General features: G+C 39.7%; 1 protein-coding gene across 1 annotated transcript; it reads left to right on the plus strand.

Moving 5' to 3' along the window:
- Positions 1–69: 69 nt before the first annotated feature.
- Positions 70–16,423, plus strand: LOC142094569 (myosin light chain 4-like). The gene is made up of 7 exons (XM_075176851.1): positions 70–243; positions 6,311–6,338; positions 7,726–7,875; positions 13,542–13,715; positions 13,907–13,984; positions 14,868–14,906; positions 16,207–16,423. The coding sequence occupies exons 1-6, from the start codon at positions 130–132 to the stop codon at positions 14,894–14,896; spliced, it is 573 nt and encodes a 190-aa protein (XP_075032952.1). The 5' UTR covers positions 70–129; the 3' UTR covers positions 14,897–14,906; positions 16,207–16,423.
- The last annotated feature ends 7,805 nt before the right edge of the window (positions 16,424–24,228 follow it).

A 24,228-nucleotide genomic window follows, 5' to 3' on the forward strand; every position in this document is an offset into this window, starting at 1 on the left:
ACTGTCACTCTTCCTTTTATAGTAGCATAGCTTCCACTCCCTGGATATAAGAGGGACCTGAATGACCACCCTGGCTCTGTCATTCCTCCCCTTATTCATCTCATCCCAAGCAGCCCTCACTCAGACATTATGGCCCCTAAGAAGCCAGAACCCAAAAAGGAGGCAGCCAAACCTGCAGCTGCACCAGCACCTCCCGTACCAGAGCCACCCAAGGAGATTCCATTTGATCCAAAAAGTATCACAGTAAGTATTAAAGAACAAGGTAGGACATGTTTGCACAGTATGATGATAGTGCTCCACTGTAAAGGATGCTCAATGTTACTTAGCAAAGTTTTAGCCAAGTAGTAGGTGGAACATTCATTCAGTCACTACAGGCGGACCACTATGCACTTACCTCTCATACAATACCATGAAATACTAATGTACCAAAATTGTTATTTTATATGTGTGTATATATATATATATATATATATATATATATATATATATATATAATATTATAAATAGTACAAACTGAGATGGAAACTTTTTTTTATTTATTAGTCTTTCTTAACATTTATTATTGAATGTAAAAGTGTGCAAGACATATACACTGCTGCAATGTTAATATAGGGACCAATCCCCACTATACACAGTAGACAAGAAAATTATATTGCATTAGGACAAGGGTATGTGGCAAGAGATTAGAAATTTGCCCCATGAAGGTTAGTATTTATTTATTCTAAAAATCACATTAAAATATGTAACTTCTCCAAGATGACAATATTATTCATCATGGGGATAGAAATGAAACAGAAAATGAGAATAAAAAATCCTGCGCTGGGCTTCAACACACCCTAAATGCAGAACACTGCAGCTGCCAGCTTCACTGAAGGGTTAATTGCTATACCCCACAAAAAAATAAATCAACAATATTGTGTGTTTTATTTAGGATAGAAATGAACACCTTCTGTGGGGGGGGAAGGCATAGAATTATAATAGAAGGGCTTGTAACTTTATCATTCACCATAATGTCCATATTCTACTAATACTACATAAATTATATTTAGAAAATATGAAACAGGCGTCCTGTTCTGGAAAATTCCACAGGTAGCAGGTAACAGGCAAAGTCTATGCGCTGTGATGGAAAGACAATGATCAGAAGTTGACCTCTGTAACAAGCAAAGTTGTTGAGTGTGTTCATTTCATTGGTACTTTGAGATCCTTTTTATGCAGCAGCACCTTGTTTGTCTGAGGCTCAAAGTTGATTTCATATTTTATCTGACATTTGCTGTATGCTAGTTATCTGTGAAATCCACATACTCATACTGCTTCCTTCCCTAGATTTAATGGCTAAAAAATGAGGTTGGTAAAGCCAGCAGCAAAAAAGAAAAGAAATGGGTAAAAAGAGGTTGCCGTGGGTATATGCCTAGGTTGCCCATTTCAAAGTTTTTCCACCTTGTGTAAGCGGGGTCTGTGGTAAAACTTCAACTACTCATCAGTGTTGCCAATTCCTGGAGATATTTTTACTGACAATTTTATAAACAATTACTGACAGCGCTATGGAATCTGCTGGCGCTAAATTTTACTGACAGTGTGTATTATTGTAGTGACAGGTAAGTATGACCTTTGCTGACAAATGCAAACGTGACTTGTCTTTTAACTATCATAAATTTACTGACGGCAGGCAACTAAATTTAATTACTATTGTACTTCATTTTAATCATCTTACTGCCGTCTATAAACTAAGTTTTATTAACATCTTTATGTATATGGATGACCCGCCTGGGTCTTATTCCTTGGCGCCATTTATAATCAGCACCTTAAAATGGCGGTTACATTCTGCCACAACTGTCTGTAAGGCGTTTCACAATAATTACACAGGTTGTGTGCTATGGTACTTCCACATTTGTAATAGGAAATTCCCAGGGTGTTATCATGTGACATCACTGGGATGTTCATGCATGAGTCATAGCTACCGTGCAAAGCTATAATAGATCCATGCTATTATAATGCTGTATTCTCATAGTAAATGCTGTATTAACCAATACAACTTGCATTGAAGAAAATAGGGAAGACCTACTGAAGGGTGTGTAGGGTATCCACTGTAAAGTAAAATAAATATACCACAGCTCCTAGCCCTCTAACTACCTCATACATTGATAAAGTAAATATATTTTGTAGCCAATACTCAGGAGAATGAGGCAACCAAATATGAGGGTAATTTTCTGGGGTTGCGCTATTTGCGTATAAGTAATTCTAATAATGAATTCAGGAAAAGTGTATTTTTTATGATTTTTCTCCATCTAATTCCCAAAAAATTAAAGCATATTTAATCAAATATATTACCAAAAGACAGCCATATGTGTTCTGAAAACCCCCCAATATAAAACTGACATAGACTAATTACAAGCATAGACGATGCAGCATAGGAAGGCAAAAAATATTCTGGTCATTAATGTGCAAAGTAGCCCTGGTCATGAAGAGTTTAAAAATATAATTCATTATAAATTGAGGATAGATTGGTATGAAATAATATTAAAGAATAACTGGTAATTAGTATATAAGTAGCCAGTACAAAATAGGTTTGCAAAGACAGTGTATAATTGATCCATTTTAAATGTTCGTGCAAAATATGTTTTGGGACCCAACACGTATAGTAAGAACCATTGGCCTATATGACAATATAAATCTTTTTCATCAAGCTTAACATATTACTAACCAGCTGCTGTGGAACTACATATCCCAGCATGCCTTGGTAGTCAGAGGCAGAGAATAGTTAATTAAGGGCTGGCGAGCTACAGGTTGTCTAGCTCAGCTCAAAGTTATTATTTTCCTAATTAGTCACAGTAATTTCCTTTTCCATGGGAATTGTATGTAAATGAGCTGGAAAAGAAAGACTGAGCAGGTATTCTAGTAGTTTAAAAAGGAAGATGGTCTCTGTAGTCTGGGAGAAGGAAACTATAAAGTAATTAAAAAAATATGTTTTAAAAACACAGTCAACACAAATCCATATTCTGAATATAGACTCCAGTGTGGGTTGAAAATGAAGATGACACAAAAATATATTAGTCACATAGTAATGTGCCAAGTGATGCTTTAGCCTGTTAAAGGGATAAGGAAATAAGTAGACGGGAACTCTATGACATGAAGTAATGTAATAACATTATATCAAGACAATAATTCAGAAAACAATATACTGTCCACACCTTGTAGAAATAATTGGAACAAACTGTTTACTAATTTAATGCATAGATCTGGGAATGTGACTCAGAGGAGGGAACTGGAAAGGGGTCTGGAGATGAGAATGTGGCCCCCAGCCCAGCCCCCCCCCCCCCCCCCTCTCCACAATGCATTCTAGATATAATTCCCGGTATATTACATGGCTGAGGAACACCTGTCTTGAGGTGGGGACTACATTCCTAATAAAAGGACAAAGCTGCCCAATGCCTATAAACATTGGTATTATAGAGATCAAAATGACTTTGCTAAAGATGAAAGGAACATATATCAGATGGAAATGTATGCGTAGAGCCTAAAGCTATAGTTGTGTGGCCTAGAGGGACAAATTGTTGACTGCACAGTTGGTCTCTAGATATGAATTATACATAATACACAAGTAAAATTAATTATGTAAAGGCCTGTGGCCTCATGCAATCACATGGTTATGGAAGTCCTCATTTGCTATTAATAAGCCTTATCTTTTACTGTAAGGAGTGCATGATTCTTATTATATATAAATATATATTATATATTATAAATATTTATATATACATGTAGACATAATTATGTATTTCAAAGGACATTAGATAGATCTGCTCTAAATCAGGAGTGTTGCTGTATCAATAAGGCTGCCATGGATGTGATTCCGCTGAAATAGATTTCATAAATGATGACAGACGACAGGGAGTATATTTACTAAACTGTGGGTTTAAAAAAGTGGAGATGTTGCCTATAGCAACCAATCAGACTCTAGCTGTCATTTTAAGAATGTACTAAATAAATGATAACTAGAATCTAACTGGTTGCTATAGGCAACATCTCCACTTTTTCAAAACCGCCAGTTAGTAAATATACCCTCAGGACTTTGCAAATAATGCAGGAGTCCAGACACTAAGGACATAAATGAACAAACCTTGATATGATTCAAATACATTAGGGAGCCATACACATTTTTGGAGCCAAAAGAAGCAACATGTAACTGAAGAGTAGCGATTAATGGGACAGAAAAACATGGTTGTACAACGACATGAACAATGTTTTATCCACTTAGTTCAAGTATATGAACTCTGCTGCCAACTGTACATGATGACAAGCTGATGTATCTGTCAAGAATGGATATGCAACCGAAAGGCAGGTCAGCAATTAGACTGGCTGTATTATACCCAGGAGAGAGAGGAGAAGGGGTGGGGGGGGGGGGGGGGGGCTGGGAGAGGGGGGGTTATAGATATCTCCCTTCCCCCTTCTTGTAATAATACATTAGTTTTTTTTAATCAAGTATTATTTTATTGAATTTTAGTAAATACAAAAGAGGAATGTACAAAAACAAACAAACAAATTGGATAAAGAAAAAGTCAAACCTTAACATTGCATAACATGCGTCAGCCGTTCATCAGAGCCCTAAAATTAGATCACTGCGGGTATAAATGTAGATGTAAATTAAAATATAAAAATTATAAATAATATGAAAAGAAAGAAGCGGATCCAGATTTTGACTAGAGAAGTACATACAAACATGAGTGAATGCATGAATATTATGCAAATACCAGTATCAAAAGCACCACTTGAAATTGCAAAGTTTATCAGAGCAGATTTAATAAAATTAGTATTACTTAGGCCGAACCAGACGGGACTCACTTGTCGTATAATAATACATTAGTTTTAGTGAAGTTTTGATATACTGTACATAAATATTTTTAGATAAGATAGACTGTAATATATATATATATATATATATATATATATATATATATATATATATATATATATGTTCTTCCTTTGTTTGCGTGGGTTTCCTCTGGGTGCTCCGGTTTCCTCCCACACTCCAAAAACATACTAGTAGGTTAATTGGCTGCTATCATCTCTCTTTGGGGCACATTTATCAATATTAACATAAAGTGAAAAATTGTTTTCAATACTTATCGCAATGATAAGGATTGAACTATTTCTCACATTTATGTACAACCCAGCACAGAAACAGCAGTTCCGAAAAACTGCTGTTTCTGTGATAAAAAAAATCATACTTACCTGCCTCTTCGGAACGCGATGTCCCTGGATCTCCTCCTCCTCCTCTTCGGTCTTCTTTTTTAAGCAATTGGCATGTGCAGTTCAAAGAACTGGACATGCGCACAAACATCTCCCTTGATCTCTGCAACTATAGTTGCCAAGAGCGAGCGGTGATTGACAGGGAGGGATCACATGATCCCTCCACACATGCGCTGTCCAGCTCTGCTCTTCGGAGCAGAGCTGACAGCACTGAGATTTCTCATTTATGATAATGTACACCATCTTCAGCTGGCGTACATTATCAAGACAAGTTCCCGAAAAAAACTATTTTTCGGAACTTGTTAGATTGCAAGAGGGAGCAGTCACCATACTGTTGAATGGTGACTGCTCCCCAAAACGAAGCAGAATGCAAAGCAGCAGATATCCACGATATCTGCTGCGATGCATCTTTAATAAATATGCGGGGGACACATCGGGGCATGGATTCTATGCTAAGTGCACCATCACACTTTGTTAAATATACCCCTTTGTCTCTGTCTGTGTGTGTATGTTAGGGAATTTAGACTGTAAGCTCCAATGGGGCAGGGACTGATGTGAGTAAGTTCTCTGTACAGCGCTGTGTAATTAGTGGTGCTATATAAATAAATTGTGATGATGATGATGATGATATATATCTATCTATCTATCTATCTATCTATCTATCTATCTATCTATCTATCTATCTCATATCATCACATCATCAGTCAGTGCTCCTAAGTACATTGGCACATCACACAGAGTGATAACTGTTTGAGTCATAGGTACAGCCCCCTCAGATATAAAGAAAGGCTAATTATGAATAATGCAGAGTTTCTCACACCTCCTTTATTTTTCATGTGCACATTTGCTATGAATAATGAAAGAGACTTATTGATTATTGCTAACTTAAGAACTGCAAAGCTTAAAATTCAAGTTGGCTTATATAAAAGAGCTACTTATATCATTCACAAATATATGTGTGAAAAATTAATGATCTTTATCAGAATTGAACATATTTCAAATAAATGTAAAATAGTGCAGAGATTTATGAAGATATAACAATAACAATATTCTCTTTTGTCTGCAGCTGGAGTACAGCGCTGATCAGATTGAAGGTAATTTTCTTCAGTTTTAATTACAACATTGTAATAAAATGGTTATTGAAAAATGTACTATAATGAATGCAAACGTATCTAAAGCCACTCAACCATCACCACTGCAGGGGTTTGTGGATGCAGAGAGGGCTCATAATGCAAACAACCCCCCACCCTTCAAAGACCCGCGCATGTTTAGAAGCCCCATTCTGATCTTTTGTTGCCGTATCCTTACCATATGTTGCTAACAGGCGATACACTGTTCCATCTCTGACCACTGATCCTTCTAAAATTTGTACACTGGACCCTCTCATGTACCCAGGTCGTAGCTTTGTCAAAGTAAAGTAAAGGCCACCCTAGATATATGAGGCAATGGGGCTCTTCGTATGAATGCTGTTGCCATGTACTGATACACTGTACTTAATTAAAATCAGGATTCCCTATCATACACTGAATGCTAGTAAAAGCATGTAAACCCTTAGTTCACATTTACATCAAGAGAGTTTGCATTGTTGCATCACATGAGGATACTGCATGCACCACATGGCAGTCAATGTAGTGCCCTCTACTGGTCATAGACACAGAAATGACTTTCTAAGTACACAACAAATTGAAGACGTTGTAAGATAATGAGGCTCTTGCAAAGGACAAGGTTTTAAGTATTGTCAGGGGATTAGGCTGCTAAGGCAAGAACCTGGAATGAAGAGAATTTTCCATGGAATGTGGGAGGAACAGAAGAATAATTTTAGGGCAGAGCCAACATATATTACAGTAACCTGACACCCATGCGTCTAATTGCTGCTAAGTGATATTTACCAGCTGCTTCTGATATGCCACTGAGGCCATGGTGTTGAGATACTGCATAATAGCATAATGTTGTCTTGAGCAGAGTCCTTAATGCAGTACTTTGTATTGGCTTATGCATTGTTTTATTATGTATTTGGCATCTTCTAATTATCATTCTTCAGCAGCTCCAGTTTGTCTGCGTGGCTTCATTGTGTAAGCGGGTGGGGATAGATCCACCTGTATCCAATCACCTCATCAAACTGATTATTTTAGATGAGTGTACTTACCTTGTGTGATTATGTTAGTGAGGACAAGGCTGCTAGTAACAGTGGCAGTGTTATGATGTGAGGAGGAGAATAAGCAGGAAGCCATTGGCAGAGAGTTAGATAGTTGAAAGGGCAGGGTCCCCAACAGTACAATAACATATGTAAAAACATCACGTAATGATCTGCCTGTGAAACCATTGTGGTCAGATTGTGTTGGGAAACCCTCTTCTATAGTTCATATATCCAACCCTTTGCCTTTTCCCCTTAGTGATGTCTGTTCTGGAATAAGTTGTTGCTTTAGAAAATAGAGCAGCTCAGCAGTAGTCAGATTTTTTTTTAATACTTTTCATCCCCAGAATTCAAAGAGGCCTTCCAGCTGTTTGACCGTACCCCAGGAGGGGAGCTGAAGATCACATATGGGCAATGTGGAGATGTTTTAAGAGCCCTGGGACAGAACCCAACTAATTCAGAAGTGATGAGAGTTCTAGGAAGACCCAAGGCAGAAGGTGAGAGAAATTGGGTTTAAGAGGGCTCTCGCTCTTTCATTTATTGGTTTATGCTTGAAGATTTAAAACAAAATAAATTATTATAGATTTCTGGCTTTTGTGCTTTTCATCCATGTTTAAATAATTAGCCTTATTTATTTTTTCTTGCTCCTAGATACAAAACAGTTGTGTTGTGCTCGATACATTGAGCACAATTCTATTGATACACTTACAACAAAAATAACCACTTTTCCTGATCAAATAAACAGTGTTGAAAAGCACAGCAAGCTAGAAAGATGAGGCAATGTATTTACTAAAGTAAATCAAATTTTAAATGTATTGTTGATAGATTAAGCAGACAAAATAAACAAATCTATATTAACTGCAAGAAACCTTTCTTTCACAATATTCGCTCAAAAGTACAAAACAAAGTCACTAAAATACAGGTACGGGATCTAATATCTGTAATGTTAAAAGTTTATGGATAAAGGGATTTTCCATAATATTGAGCGCCCTGCCTTAAATATACTTACATTTAAAAATGACCCATGTAATGTCCCATCCTGGCATTCCCATTCTCAATTAAATTGTTTAGCAGCAGTGGCAGAATAGAAAGTCCCTGAACCCCAATTTAAAATCTGAGTATAGACCCCTCTAATCTAAACTGTGGCACTGACATGGAAACCACATTGCCCTTGCACAGCGACCAACCCTTTGTACATAGACCCCCGTCTATACAGCTAAACCCCTTGCACAGATCCCTTGTTAAAGACACTGTCATTGGACAAAGACCCCTATTAATTTACAGAGATCTCCCATGCAAAAATGCTTCAATAGACCCTCACATTTCTCCTCCCTTTTGCAGCTGGAGTTACTGCAAAAATGGGCTAAACATTTGTCCTAATGTCTTGTGGTGGCTTGATAAAGGGATCGCATGGATTCTAAAACGTCTGGATAACAACTTACCACTTTTTGCAGTGGGCATGGAGTGCTGGAATTGTTACTACATTCTCTGATCACAGATGTGACATAGCACCACTGGAGGGTCAGGGTAAGGGTGAGGGGCCAGTTGGTGCATGTGACAGCAGAGGTTGTGGCAGAAGTGCAGTCCAACTCCAGTCACAATGAGGCTGCATATAGGGTCTGAGACCCCTGTTGCAATACCACTGTTTAGCAGTGACCTTAGGAGGAAACACTTTGTGACTATGTATCTGTGTATGACATTTTCACTGACAAACAGTAATTATTTTCATTTCTTTATTTTCTGCTTTTTGTAACTCTCTGGATAACAAGTTTTCTGATAATAGAAGCAGCCCCCATCTCTGCACTGAAAACATATCCCTGACCACCTAGGTCAGGGATAGGCAATGTGATCCACTTTGAGGGACGACATTGTCGGCCCTCTAACCTGTCAAATAGTCACACATTACCCTTAATCTCAGTAATAATAACAATACAATTACTCAAATAAATAGCCCCCTATCCGTAATAACATATCAGCAGGAATTTTAAACAAGTGTTATAACAAACAAATCTGACAAAATAACAGTGAGGCTCAGAGGGCCGCCTGTTGCCCATCACTGACTTAGGCTGTGGGGGCCAAGGTATTTAACAAGATTGGGACCGTTGTAAGTCTAATATAATATTATAATGGAGAGGGATCAATAAGAGCCATTCCCATTATACCAAAAGTATAAGGAAGATAAAGACACATCCACAATAGTCAAATAAAACTTTAATTGAATAAGTTTCCCCAAAGCTCTTGTTGACCACTTTATTAAATATAAAATAAAATGTTATTTTCTAATTTCTTGAACTGCTTAAGCTCCCAATCACTCCAAAAAATCCCAATTAAACAACAAATAACTAAAATGAAGAAAGCCATGAGTCCCCAAGACTCCCCTTAACCACCATCCAATCCCAATAGTTTAGTGATTAGCTTGCAGTGAGGGGGAGTCCCACTTACTCCCAATTTTTATCATCTTATGGGGTCCCTGGCAATCCTCCCCTTCATACCAAAAGAGTAGTGTGTGGGTGGAATCCCATTTGGACTTCAACAGATAAAAAAAAAGTAGTATAGAACAAAAATAATTAATAAACTTATAAACAAGGGTTTGGGGAGTATTTCAAACTTTATTTGAATTTTTTTTATATACTTTTTTCACTTATTTGGTATAATGGAAAGGGGTCCTAATTTTGTTATTTACTCTACAGTCCATGGGCATCTCCACTCCTACCCAGAAAGGTGCAAGTCCTGGTATGACCAGCCTAGAGCTGGTTTTCACCATGGAGACTCCATACTCATGGGGGTATATTTGCTAAACTGCGGGTTTGAAATAGTGGAGATGTTGCCTATAGCAACCAATCAGATTCTAGCTGTCATTTTGTAGAATGTATTAAATAAATGACAGCTAGAATCTGATTGGTTGCTATAGGTAACATCTCCACTTTTTCAAACCCACAGTTTAGTAAATATATCCCATGGTCTCTCTTTTATAGTGGAAACCGGCCCAAGCTGTCTAGCACCGAGACTGATTGGGAGCATGTTGCCCATATTATTTTTTTTATTTTAAGCAGTGCACTCTACATTGGTATGGGGAAGAGTTTTATTAGAGGTGTGCAAATGTGCCTCTCTGCTGAATGCGTACCATTGAAAATACAGTCCTTTGTCGGAGAAGTGCATTTACAGACGCACTCTGATCATTGTAATAAAAAGCTACACACACAAAAAATGACACTTGTAATAGAAACAGTCCTGATGAGCCGACAGTCTCACAATTTATTTAAGCCATAAATAATGCTTGACTGACCAGTAAGTTAGGATAAAAATGTATAAGTTTATTCAATTTAAAGGTGTGTTACTAAGGGGATGTGAAATTTACACTTTTCCATAGCACACCTCCAAAATGTATACTTTTCTATAGCACACCTCCAAAAGCTTTCTTCACCTCTTCACACGTCAAGGTGCACTTTTTGCTTACGAAAACTGCTCCCAAGTGTGTGCAGTGTTGGTGTATATGATGGTATGCCATACCGCCACATCTCCTACTGCCTTCATAGTAAAACTATCAAAATCCACTCACTTACATTCCCATTATATTTTTCATATTGCCACTATTATATTGTATTTATTTATATTTATTACTGATCTCTTACTGAAAGCAATTTTTTTCATTAGTGTCAGTACAGTTCATTTACAAACGGTTGCCAAACATGCGGTGTTCTTCCATCTGCTTACATATGAACAAAAACTAGTGATGTGAAAGCTACATTCCTCCAGCAATAATGGAAGAAATAACTGCAGTAAAAAGTGGACTTCATCTTTTTAACCAACAGTATACAATGTAGATAAGACTGGTAAGACATGACAAACAGACAGAAGACAATCCACCATATAAATAGCATTGCTTTAGTAAAGTGATCTGCAAATCCTAAGATTTTTTGGCTCTATGTGACATACCTTCCATCTGGTACAAACAGTCGGCTTCTTACACCTGGCGTCGGGTCTTGTGCTATTTCTGCGGGAGGGATTAAGCCCATTCAAACCCAAACCAGGGAACAGGGCAGGGGTATTAAGACAACAGCTGATTCAGAAAGATTATGGGGATTTTACCCATTCTATTTGTGGGGGATCTGATCACTGATATATACAGAGGCATTAAATTCCTAGTAGTGAAAGAACAAACAAGGGCAGACTTTCCGTTCTGGGCAACGTGACCCTGCTGTTAGTAGTCCAGATGCCAGCACTGAGCATCGCATTCCCAGAGCTGTCTCAGGGGAAGGCCACTGACATTTCACTAAGCTGTGCTTTGAGTGTTGTTATCCAGGAATGCAGCCAGTGCCTGGGCACAGAAAACCTTAGAAGCCAGGGAGATGAAAACGGTCATCTCTAAGACTACAGACTCAGTGACTTAATGACCAAAGCCTGCCGGCTGTCTGGATCGAGATCCAACTTAAGTACACAACACTCTAAATAATATCCAGAATACAATACAACTTAAATCACACACACACACACATATAAATATTGCATCATTGAATCAATCTACAGTGTTTAAGTAGGATTGATATGATCATAGGCAGTTAAAAGGCAAGACAACTGAGCAATTAGCATAGGCCCCAAGGTGTAAATAAAAAGAACAATAAATCCAAGAACTACTTAGATGAAAAAGTTAAATGCATTTCTTTTACATTTTTAAGACAAGAGTGATACTAGCCTACACGTTTCATATGAATAAGGGTAGGGGTTGCCTGTAAAACAAAAGCAACTATCACACGATAACTTTAAATTTTCTTGGCTAAGCTGTTTCTGGAGTGCTGGTTATCTTGCTGTTAACTTGAAATGGTGTACAATGGAGCACCCACATGGAAGTATTGTATACAATCCCCCCTTGATTGCTCATTATTGGTGAGTTTAAGTAGTATTTGGGGGAAATTCAATTCTGGGTGAGTTATTTCACCGTCAATTATACGTACCGAATGCCAGGGAAGCTATTCTATTCCAGGACCTGCGATGCTCATCGCGCCTGGAATTAGGGCTTGATTACGCGCATTTTTGCTTGAGACTCATGGGGGCAGATTCAATTCGGCCATGTTAGTCTAGGATTAACGCGGTGTTAGTACTATTACCTTTAAAACGGTAATTTTAGCCCGGATTTTTACTAGCGGCGCCCGAAAGGTGTGAGCAAAATCAGCGTTAAAATTACTGTGATAACGGTAATACTGCACGCTTTTACAGTACTAACGGTAATAGTGTGCAGGTCGTGTTATTCCTAGAATAACGCAGCCAAATTGAATTGGCCCCATGGTATTAATTAAATAACTTGTGTGTCAATCTACTGTATTAACAAGAGGTAGCAGTATGGCATGATTTAAGATAAATTAATTTGCTTTATCTGCATTATGGTTATTTACAGATCCCTCTACTATGTGTCTTCAGCCTCTTTGTGGCTAGTGGTGCTATATAAAGAAGTATTCAAACCAAGTTTAAAAGTTTTGTTACATTTAAATTAAATGGAGAATAAGTTTAATCTGACTTTACTATTAAAGTGAATTTTGGAAGTCTTTTTGTCTAGACAAGTATTGCTTAAGTTTGTTAAGAATTGGAAATAAATAGTTCGGAGTGGAGAGAGCTAGTTGCGCAGGGGACCATGTATTTTTTTAATGTGGAGTTACCGCTGAACATGATCTGTTTTTCATTCTGTTGTGAGCTAAAATTAAAATTCTAGGATGTTGATAATTCAAGGGACAATAAGTTCACACCGAAACTCCCCACAGTTTAACATACATTATATTTAGTTTTTAAGCCACAAACCTACATATATACATATAAAACAAAGTTGCCAAGTTTTGCTTCATCATATTTTAAGGGGCGTATTCAATTGTTAAAAAGTCCCGCGGCATTAAAACTATTACAGTTAATACGGTAAAATCTAGCTGGATTTCAGCTCGCGGCTCAGGGAGCTGCGAGCTGAAATCCAGCGAGCAAATTACCGTATTAACTGTTTTTCCGCACACGATTACCATAATAACGGTAATCGTGTGCGGACCGCGGGATTTTCGGCGTTTCCGCCGACAATTGAATACGCCCCTAAGAATTAAAAATATTTTTTAGACTAGAGACAATATTTTTATGTAATATTTTTGTAGACAATGCTATAAAGTTGGATTATTACACTCTGTTACAGAACTAAACAACAAACTCCTGGACTTTGAGACCTTCCTCCCAATGCTCCAGCACATCTCCAAGAATAAGGACCAAGGCTCCTTTGAGGACTTTGTAGAGGGACTTCGTGTTTTTGACAAAGAGAGCAATGGCACTGTGATGGGAGCAGAATTGCGCCACGTCTTGGCCACCTTGGGTGAGTACAGTGGTGGTATGTAGCCCACAAATAATAAATGTAAGGTCCATTTTACTTGTATTCTCAGTGCTAAGATGAATGAGGCAGAACAATGGAATCTTATTTTCCTTGACACAAGACTGAACTGATGGACATGTAGTTCCCAATTTGTAAGCATGCCTCAAAGGTTTATCTATATCCATTGCACACAGGTGAGAAATTGCAAGAGAATGAGGTGGAACAGCTCCTGGCAGGACAGGAAGATGCCAATGGGTGCATTAACTATGAAGGTAACACATTATATATCATAATAATAATCCTCCTTAGTTCCTCTAGTGTCCTTTGAAAGGACGAAAAATGGGACCAATAAAACCATGAGGCAGAAAAAGTGCAAATTTGCTGTTGTCAAGTGGCTAAACCACCAAATATGTATATACTATAGTGTTTCGAAGTGTGGTGGTATGTGTGGTATGCCATGCTCCACTTCTTTTACTGTTTTGGTTTTAAAACTATCAAATTCCATTCACTTACATTTTATATACCGCCAAATTTCCTCTTTGACCACTGTGTATATATGTTTATATATTATTTAATTGTTTCTTATTTTATCATGCTTAAATAATTATAATATTAATAGTAATGAGACCAAGAAATAAACGTTCTTATTATGCCACACAATAGTGCCCCCATAGTATAATATAGACTTTCTATGCCACATAGTTGTGCCCCAGATCATATTATGCCTCAAACCTGTGCACCTAGTTTTATTCCACATAGTTGTGCCCCCAATTCATGTTATGCCTCATAGTTGTGCCCCCAGTTCCTGTTATCCCTCATAGTTGTGCCCCCAGTTCCTGTTATCCCTCATAGTTGTGCCCACAGTTCCTGTTATCCCTCATAGTTGTGCCCACAGTTTCTCTTATGCCTCATAGTTGTGCCCACAGTTCCTCTTATGCCTCATACTTACCTCTGGAGTCAGCATAATTCGTTCCACGGGAGCTGCTTTTCTAAAACAGCCGAAGATGACTGAGACTGGGGGCTAGCTGTAATGAGTTTTCATGTGATACAATATTCATGGAGTTCTATTTGATACTATTAATGGTCACATGACAATATCATAAGAGTGAGAAACAGTTTGTGTCATTGATCTCATCGAGGTTCTTCTCTCCTCAGCTTTCATCAAGCACATTATGGCTGGCTGAAGCTAACGTGGTATGTGTGTACTAATCTCTTTACATCTGATTTTTAAAAATGCAATAAAATCAATGTGTTTTACAGTATATAGGTAAACATACTTATCTACTACACTGTATGATAAACTCACTCATGATGTCCATTAAAGTGAACCTGTCACGTACCCACTATGGAGATGGACCATATGGGCTGAACCAAAATTTAGCCTATTAATTCACTAGAAACTAATGATATGATGCCTAAGTGATGTCATTAGTTTCTACAAATTTGATAGAATGCATTCTCATGAATCTCATTTGATTGCAAGCTCCCCACCTTTTGTTGTTATCTCTACACTTATTTTGTCTACCTTGTTTGTCCCTGTCTGGTGCTGTAGAGCACTGGGCATCTTACAAATAAACGACAATTGGATGCCTCACATCTGTGTAAGTACAAACATGGACTGCATAGGTAAAGCACACAGAGGGCCTGATTAATTAACGACAGCAAATGTCAACACGTGACTTATTTTGCTTAAAATCGCTCTACGCATGCACAGAACCAGATCATGCGCCTGTGAACGCATCAACATCAAATTACTCTTCAAGCACAAAAGGACCCTTCCTATATTTTATGGGTGGAACGAGGAGGGTATGCATGTAGTCAATGTACAGTATGGACATGCCATGGGCATGATTCAAGCTTTGGGCATCTCAAAGGCAGGTGCAAGTGCCGAGTGATAGTGATATATGCATGGTAGAACATGAGCTTGCAATCAGAAGCAATGGTAAAAATGCTTTCATAACATCCTAATAAATGGGTTTTATGGAGAAAAAAATAAAAAATCAATACTTTTTTTTAATGTCTTTTCACTAATGATTATATTATTAACAAGTGACATTAATTGAAGTTTCTTTTTTTCTGTGTTTTCTTTTGGGACTTTATATTCAATTGGATGTATACTGAAGTGTTTTGCCTGTTAGAGCAGATCAGACCTAGACCCGTATTCATCCCGTATCTTTACCTTGTTGACTACGGATGTCCGTATGGCCAATTTATGTGAATTTTTACGTTCATTTTGCATGCCTTAATGAAAAAGGCCCAGACTGTTCTATAGTGTCTATGTTCACTGCATGTAAAACACATAGGAACACGTGTGGGAGAAATATGTTGGAGACAGACTCCAAGATTTAATATTGACACTCCAAATATACAATGACTTTTCATCTGTAGAGGAGTTGGAGGTATTTAGCGGAATAAACAGGTTGTGCTTGTTATTGTTTGTATGAAAGATAAGTGATTAAAATTCAGTCCTGAAATAATATTCTCTCTTTCAAAGGTTTTCACAAACTGCCACAGCCCCATCCGCCCCATCTGACCCTCCTATGAGGATCCCGTCGACCCTTCATCAGTACTGTCTAAGAGGCACCTTTTGACTGTGACTGTCTCAGAGTTCTTGTAGAGACTCATGTCCTCTATTGAAATGCCATGTGCAGTTGTAAATTATTTTGGTATTTTTTTCCCTGTGACACCAAATAAAAACTTGTTGATTCCTATATGTATAAGTCCAAGCTTTTTCTGTATCATACACAAAAATGTGTCAGCTGTGGTGTAGCTTTAGGAGTAGCCCAAGTGCCCAGCTCTGAACCTCACATGCACCATGTCTCTTCCCCTCTCCAAGTGACAACAGAAATACCATGCCCATCATTGAATGCAGGCAAAACAGATACAGTTTATCCAGAAATTATACATTGTCTATGATATGGTCTGGCATACAGTGGTAAAACGCTTATTTGTACACAAATACCCCACTGAAATATTGAAGTATTCTGCAAAATGTAAACTACTGGATGAAGAAGAATGTTTACAGTGGACAGAGTTTGGACTCCAAACCAAATAATTTAAAGCTTTGCAGTGTCAAAGCTACAGATAGTAGTTGAGAAAACACCCCCAGCACTGCAGGTAAATGACAGAGAAAATATGTGGTGCTTGAGATAAATGTTAATGAAGGCTCATACAATCAGTTATATCTTTAGGCCTAGAGTATTAAGATCAATGTTCTAGGCTGGATAGCTATGTCCAATCTTGGTGTCCCTGCATATCAACATACCAGCATTGTGCCACAAAATGATTTCTTCAAATGTCACTTTACACAGACCTCCAAAATGTGTCACTTTCGCAAGACTCTTCTGCCAGCAACTTATCAAAGACACCTCTCATGGAACAGATCCCACCTTTATGCAAAATTCAGTCACTTTTCAAAGACCGTTCCCATTGAACAGACCCACTCCCCTGATTCACTTGACAGCCACTTTGCACACAACCATCCATATTTCTCAATTTGTTTTGTCAGCCCCTTAACCAAAATGTATAGGCAGCAAGCTGGACATATATCCAATTCATACTGCATAGACCCTCACCCTTGGCAAGATTAATCCCCCTCCTCATTACAACTATCTTCTCAGAAGTGAGGGGAGGGATTTTCTCTGGGGGAAGTATGAAACTTGCCCAGATAACCTCCATTTAAATTGGCGCAATGTAAGACATTCCAGGTTGAAATCCAGACCTATGGTGGTCTCTCTGTTTTGTATTTAATGCAAGGGCCTAGATCCCAGATGTGCAATGGTAACTTTGCAGATGGAAGTGCACCAAGTACCTTTTGGTTTTCACAAATTCAGCTTAGGCAACGTAAGAGTCAGACAGGCACCAATTCGTGAAGCAATAAGGGTAATTCCACCAGGGCCCAGGAGTCGCAATGATACTGGAATACGATACATGGGCCCAGGTCTGATTGTTTTTTTTTCTTCTCTATGCGACCATGTAGGCAAAAGCTCACCAGGAATTATTAGGGGTGCTGTACGATGACCTCAGCCCACAGTATGTCTGTAGGAAATCAGAGCTATGAAGTCTACAGTATCTACTTAACAGACCACTATGATACACATTTTGCACTGGGGAGGGGGTGAGCAGGTGATTTTAACTATGCCACTACATGCACCAATGCTGTTTTAACAAAATTCCTGCACGGATTCTGAATTGATAGATTCTCGATTGTCATAGACTAGACTTAAATACAATCCAGGCAATATTTGCTAGACGCACACAGTCTAATAGGGACATATATAATACAAAATGTCCACAAACAAAAGCAAGAATTACAGTGTTCCATACAAATCATTCTATAATGGAGATCTGACAATGTAAGTTTAAGGTGAAGATTGTGAGTCTTCTACAGAAAAAAGAGTAAAACCAGTAACATAAATGTAGGGACAGGGGGACAACTGTTCCCTAAGATACTTTATTAACAGATGAAGTCTTTGGTTCTGCATTTAGTATTTAAGCAGTGTGCAGTCACTTACATAACATCTATATGGTTTCATGACTATTTTCTTTCACTGGACCATAAAAGCATCAAAAGATATACCATTAAATATGTTATTTTGGGTTGAGCGTTTTAAATTTTATCTCAATCCTAGATTTTTTATAAATTATTTTTACTAATTAGAGCAGTGTTTCTCAACTCCAGTCCTCAGGACCCCTAACAGTGCAGGTTTTCCATATCTCCTTGCTTAAGCACAGGTGTAGTCATTACTGACTGACACATTCTAACAGATCCACAGGTGGTATAATTATATCACTGGTCACCTGGAAAGCTTGCACTGTTAGGGGTCCTGAGGACTGGAGTTGAGAAACATTGAATTAGAGTGTGGCGACAGCTATTTAAATACTTTACAGTTAAAAAAAAAAAAAAAGGCCCAGACCCCTCTTCACCGTTGCACTCCTGTCATGTTCAATAGATGCAGTATCCTGAGAGAAACGTATGTAACCTATGACATTTCCCTACACGGCATCTGTCATACATGACAGGCTCTCTGCAGGGAAGGTAAATGCTGCTTTGTTGTTTTATATAGCAGCACCCTACACACTAAAATGAAAAAAAAAAAAATTATGTTCTGTGATTCTTGATTTCTTTAGACTATAAGACTAAACCAAGGAGTATTTTAGGATAGATCTGGAAAGTTGAAAGTGATGGTACTAAAGGGGTAGGAAGTTAGACTTAAATGTTACATTTGAAAGGTGCACTGTTAAGAGTGTTTCTCTTCTGCGGACACCCAAAAACACTTTCTGTTTCTGGAGGCTGGACCTTCATGTGCATTGCAGATGTGCAGACCACTAAGGCGCACCCTAGTGCATTGCAGGTCTCATTCACAGTTGGATTTACATCCATTTGTGGATAATGTATTGTGCATGGGTACCAAAATATATCTGTATCTAGATTTGAATACATTATTTTAGATTGTGGCCCCTTACACTTGGAGAGTCATAATGGGGTGTAGTCAAGAGCTAATGTATATGTAAGTGTAGCTTGCCCCTGGAGAAATGGACTATTGAGGCTTGGACGCATCCCCACATAAACTTCTTAGGAGGCGTACCTTTTATGAGTACTAGAGGCCTGGTGTCCGTGATGATGACCCCCAAAGCTTTTGATTGACTGCTGGTGTTTTGAACCCTGCAGCAAATAATACTTAATTCATTAGCATCATGTCATATTATGTTAAGCTCTGGACATGTCTGGATTTAGTATTATTCATTTCCATTACAACTGCGCCACAGTAGGCTCCCAATACATTTTTAAAGAGGTAAATGATGGATGTGGGGATGTTTAACTTAATTACCTTTCATATGGAAAATGTGGCAATTGCATTTATTAATTAACCTGTCAAGACAATCTTTTATATAACACTTCAATACATTATATTATGTAGGAATAGGTAATCATTTACCTACAGTGTGAGTCTGTGCTTGGTGATTTATTTTAATATATTAACTTTATTTCATCCCATTGCAACTGCACATATCTCCATCTATATATAGAAGTACATATAGCTTCCTTACTTTGCGCCCTCTTATTTGGTGTATGTAGGAATAGGGTTATGTGACGTTTGCATCTCCACGCTATCTTTGGGCATATGTATACAATTTTGTATGCCAGCAGAAATGCTGCTGTATCTCAAGGTACATGTGCTGCTGTATCTTTAGATATATACATCTCAACATGCACATGTAAATCTGCAATTTTTTGCAACATAAATTTTATGCATACGTTGAGGGTGCAAAATGAGGCCCTGTGTGAATTTCGTAAATGAAGTCCATTACATGTATGGAAAGGGTCCACTTTAAATCTGGCCATTACACCATTCCTTTAAACACAAGAGATCATCACCACTTCTAAATCAGACCAGTTCTGCAGTCTCTAGTTGGATTGTGCAATATCAAATTCCAGTGCCCCTATTGACCTGGTAAAAATAGCTGCCCATTGTGGGCGAATTTCCGAAGAGTATCCCCTTTTGTATAGATAAGGAAACTATGTCATACCAAAAAAGGCTTTGTGTCTGCATCGTCCCACTAGACATGTCTGATAATAGCACAACTTTAAGATTAAGCCCCTTACCCAGGGGAGAGGGCTGTTCCTTAACAACAACAAAAAGAAAGAAGTACATTATCACAATGACCAGTTAATTTTAGCTTTTGGTACTGAAACACCAACTACACTTATCAAAAGGCTACCTCCAAATGTACAGTTTATTAATTTTATTTAATAATGTAAAAAAACAATAGTGATGGGGCACCTGCACAAGTAAAATTAGGTGATCTGAGTGCAGAAGTGCTGACCACTTAGCCACCGTGCTGTCCTGAAATGCTAACATGCAGTGAATACAAGGTCAATGGTAATCCACAACTCCTAACAGGAATATCTCTAAGCTTGTAACTTGTAATTATGCAGCTTCTGCATGTAGATCCAAACACAGGGGCAAATTCAAGAAGGAAAGGCTCATCCATAACTCTATGGCCCAGTCCCCCAGGTCTCAATATGACAAAATTTGTATTTCTCCTACACAAAGACTTAGCTTTAGTGTTAGAACAGTAAAATAGTAAAATCTCTCCACTAACCGCCTCAAACACAGTGGTTAAGTAGTTCACTATAGGATTCAGACATATCAGAGCAGGATTCACCCTGATGCTGGCCTCCTGCCCTTGCAGTCCCTATGCAGGCCTTGATGCAAGCTATCTCAAGGTGCAGTCTCTGAGTAGTATCCTACTCAGGTTTTCTTTCTCTATGGTGAATCTGTTGTTCACCTCGGTATATAAACCACTGGCAAAACGTTTCCCATAGTCAGAGCAAAAGGGAGACGGTCTCTCTCTCTTTGTCTTCCAAGGGCTAATTGCTTCCCTCCTTTTCCAATCTCATTCCTGGTTCTATAACTCTCATTCAAGATCCGCAGTGGCTAACCAGAGGAAGTTCATTGTCCGCTCAGGAACAGTCGCACTCACACCATTTTCGGACACCAAAGACCCATTCCTCCTCCTTCTGGCTGCCGTATCTCTCTTCCCTCCACCTGCTGCAGGGGCAGCTGGGGGACATAGTTTTCGCCCGCCCGCCGCAGTGCTGACAATGCAGCGGGTGTTACATAATTAAATATATCTGCTTTTTGTGGTCATACAATTCAAAGAGAGTTTGAACTCTTGTACAGAATATTTTCTATAATATAATTATATTATATTCATGGTCTTGCAGCTGGTATCCAATTGAATCTTTTATTGACTTTTAAGTTGCTTGTTTTTCAACATTTATAGAAAGGGGAGTACTTGCCTTGACTTGTCTTAGTGGTTTGGAGAGAAGAACAAAGAGTACTCTTATTAGAAAATCTTGCTTCCTCTCATGCAGAGTGTCTCTCAGTGTTGTCATTGAAATGTATCACACTGACAACCACCTCCTAGTGCTTTCTTCAGTGACAAGATTGTGTTATCTAAAAGGCTCCAGGGGGGCAAGTTAAGTATCCCAGTTAACAGCTCACCTCTACAGCTACAATATGTTCTGCCCGATTGAACAGGATCTGTCCTCTGCACAGGTGAAGGAGTAATTTTGGAAGCATAAACAAAATTCATTATAATTGAATCAATTCACAAGAAACTAGTGACATCATTAAAGCATTTGAAAAATTAGAATAAAGCCATAATAAAATATTATTATGGAGTATCAAGCCCCCCTCAAAAGAGGAAAGGCCATTTTATCCCTGACCCTCAGGGCCAGAAGGCTTCTTAGGGCCAATGATACCTTAGAATAATACTGCAGCCACTAAAGAAAAATATTAATTAATTATTATTTACTAATGTAATGTAGTCCTATCAGCATCATCAGCAGCTATTTATATAGCGCTGACAATTCCACAGCACTGTACAGAGAGCTCATTCACATCAGTCCCTGCCCCATAGTAGCTTGCAATCCAAATCCCCTAACATACACACACACACATACACACACACACACACAGATGAAAGATCAATTTGATAGCAGCCAATTAACCTACTAGTACGGCGGTTCCCAAAGTGTGCGCCGCGGCTCACATGGGTGCCGCGATCACCCTCCAAAAAAAAGAAAAAGAAAAAACAAACCTAAAAAACCCCAAAAATCTTACCCATCCAGAGCCGGATCCTTGCCCTCACTGACTGCCGGACGTGTCGTTATCACGTCCGACAGCGTCAGTGAGGAGCGGCAGCAGGAAGGACAGAAGACAGCGGAACATGAAGAATGAAGGTAAGTAAAAGAACGGAGAGTGAAGGGGGACAGAGACATGCTGAAGGAGGGGGGGGGCAGAGAGAGAGAGACACGCTGAAGGGGGGAGGAACAGAGAGAGAGACACGCTGAAGGAGGGGGACAGGGAGAGAGAGACACGCTGAAGGAGGGGGACAGAGAGAGAGAGAGACACGCTGAAGCAGGGGGACAGAGAGAGAGAGAGACACGCTGAAGGAGGGGAACAGAGAGAGAGAGAGAAAGACACGCTGAAGGAGGGGGGGACAGAGAGAGACACACGCTGAAGGAGGGGGACGAGGAGAGAGAGAGACATGCTGAAGGAGGGGGACATAGAGAGAGAGACACGCTGAAGGAGGGGGACAGAGAGAGATAGAGAGACACGCTGAAGGAGGGGGACAGAGAGAGACACACACGCTGAAGGAGGGGGACGAGGAGAGAGAGAGAGACACGCTGAAGGAGGGGGACAGAGAGACACGCTGAAGGAGGGGGACATAGAGAGAGAGACACGCTGAAGGAGGGGAACAGAGAGAGAGAGAGACATGCTGAAGGAGGGGGACAGAGAGAGAGAGAGACACGCTGAAGGAGGGGGACAGAGAGAGAGAGAGAGACACGCTGAAGGAGGGGGACAGAGAGAGAGAGACACGCTGAAGGAGGGGGACAGAGAGAGAGACACGCTGAATGAGGGGGACAGAGAGAGAGACACGCTGAAGGAGGGGGACAGAGAGAGAGACGCTGAAGGAGGGGGACAGAGAGAGAGACACGCTGAAGGAGGGGGACAGAGAGAGAGAGAGAGACGCTGACGGAGGGGGAGAGAGAGAGAGACGCTGAAGAAGGGGTACAGAGAGAGAGAGAGACGCTGAAAGAGGGGGACAGAGAGAGAGAGAGACACGTTAAAGGAGGGGGACAGAGAGAGATGCTGAAGGAGGGGGACAGAGAGAGAGAGACACGCTGAAGAAGGGGGACAGAGAGAGAGACACGCTGAAGGAGGGGGACAGAGAGAGAGACGCTGAAGGAGGGGGACAGAGAGAGAGACGCTGAAGGAGCGCGACAGAGAGAGAGAGACGCTGAAGGAGGGGGAGAGAGAGACGCTAAAGAAGGGGTACAGAGAGAGAGAGACACTGAAGGAGGGGGACAGAGAGAGAGAGAGACGTTGAAGGAGGGGGACAGAGAGAGATACGCTGAAGGAGGGGGACAGAGAGAGATGCTGAAGGAGGGGGACAGAGAGAGAGACGCTGAAGGAGGGGGGCAGAGAGAGAGAGACGCTGAAGGGGGGACACAGAGAGAGAGACGCTGGAGGGGGACAGAGAAAGAGAGAGAGAGACACGCTGAAGGAGTGGGACGGAGAGAGAGAGATGCTGAAGGAGGGGGACAGAGAGAGAGAGAGACACGCTGAAGGAGGGGGATAGAGAGAGAGAGAGACACGCTGAAGGAGGGGGGCAGAGAGAGAGACGCTGAAGGAGGGGGGCAGAGTGAGACGCTGAAGGGGGGGACACAGGGTGTGAGATTGCGAAGAGGGGGGCATAGGGTGTGAGATGGTGAAGGGGCGCAGTGAAAAAGAGGCACAATGTGATGGTGAAGGGGTCTAAATACATCTTACGTCATTTTGACTCAACTACTTAAAAAACGGGACTACCTGGTAATTATTTTTGCTTAGGGGTGCCTTGGAAAAATTATGGTGACCCTAAGGGTGCCTTGAACTGAGAAAGTTTGGGAACCACTGTACTAGTATCTTTTTGGAATGTGGGAGGAAACCGGAGCACCCGGAGG

The sequence above is a fragment of the Mixophyes fleayi genome, chromosome 6 (genome assembly GCF_038048845.1).
Source record: "Mixophyes fleayi isolate aMixFle1 chromosome 6, aMixFle1.hap1, whole genome shotgun sequence".
Taxonomy (NCBI): domain Eukaryota; kingdom Metazoa; phylum Chordata; class Amphibia; order Anura; family Limnodynastidae; genus Mixophyes; species Mixophyes fleayi.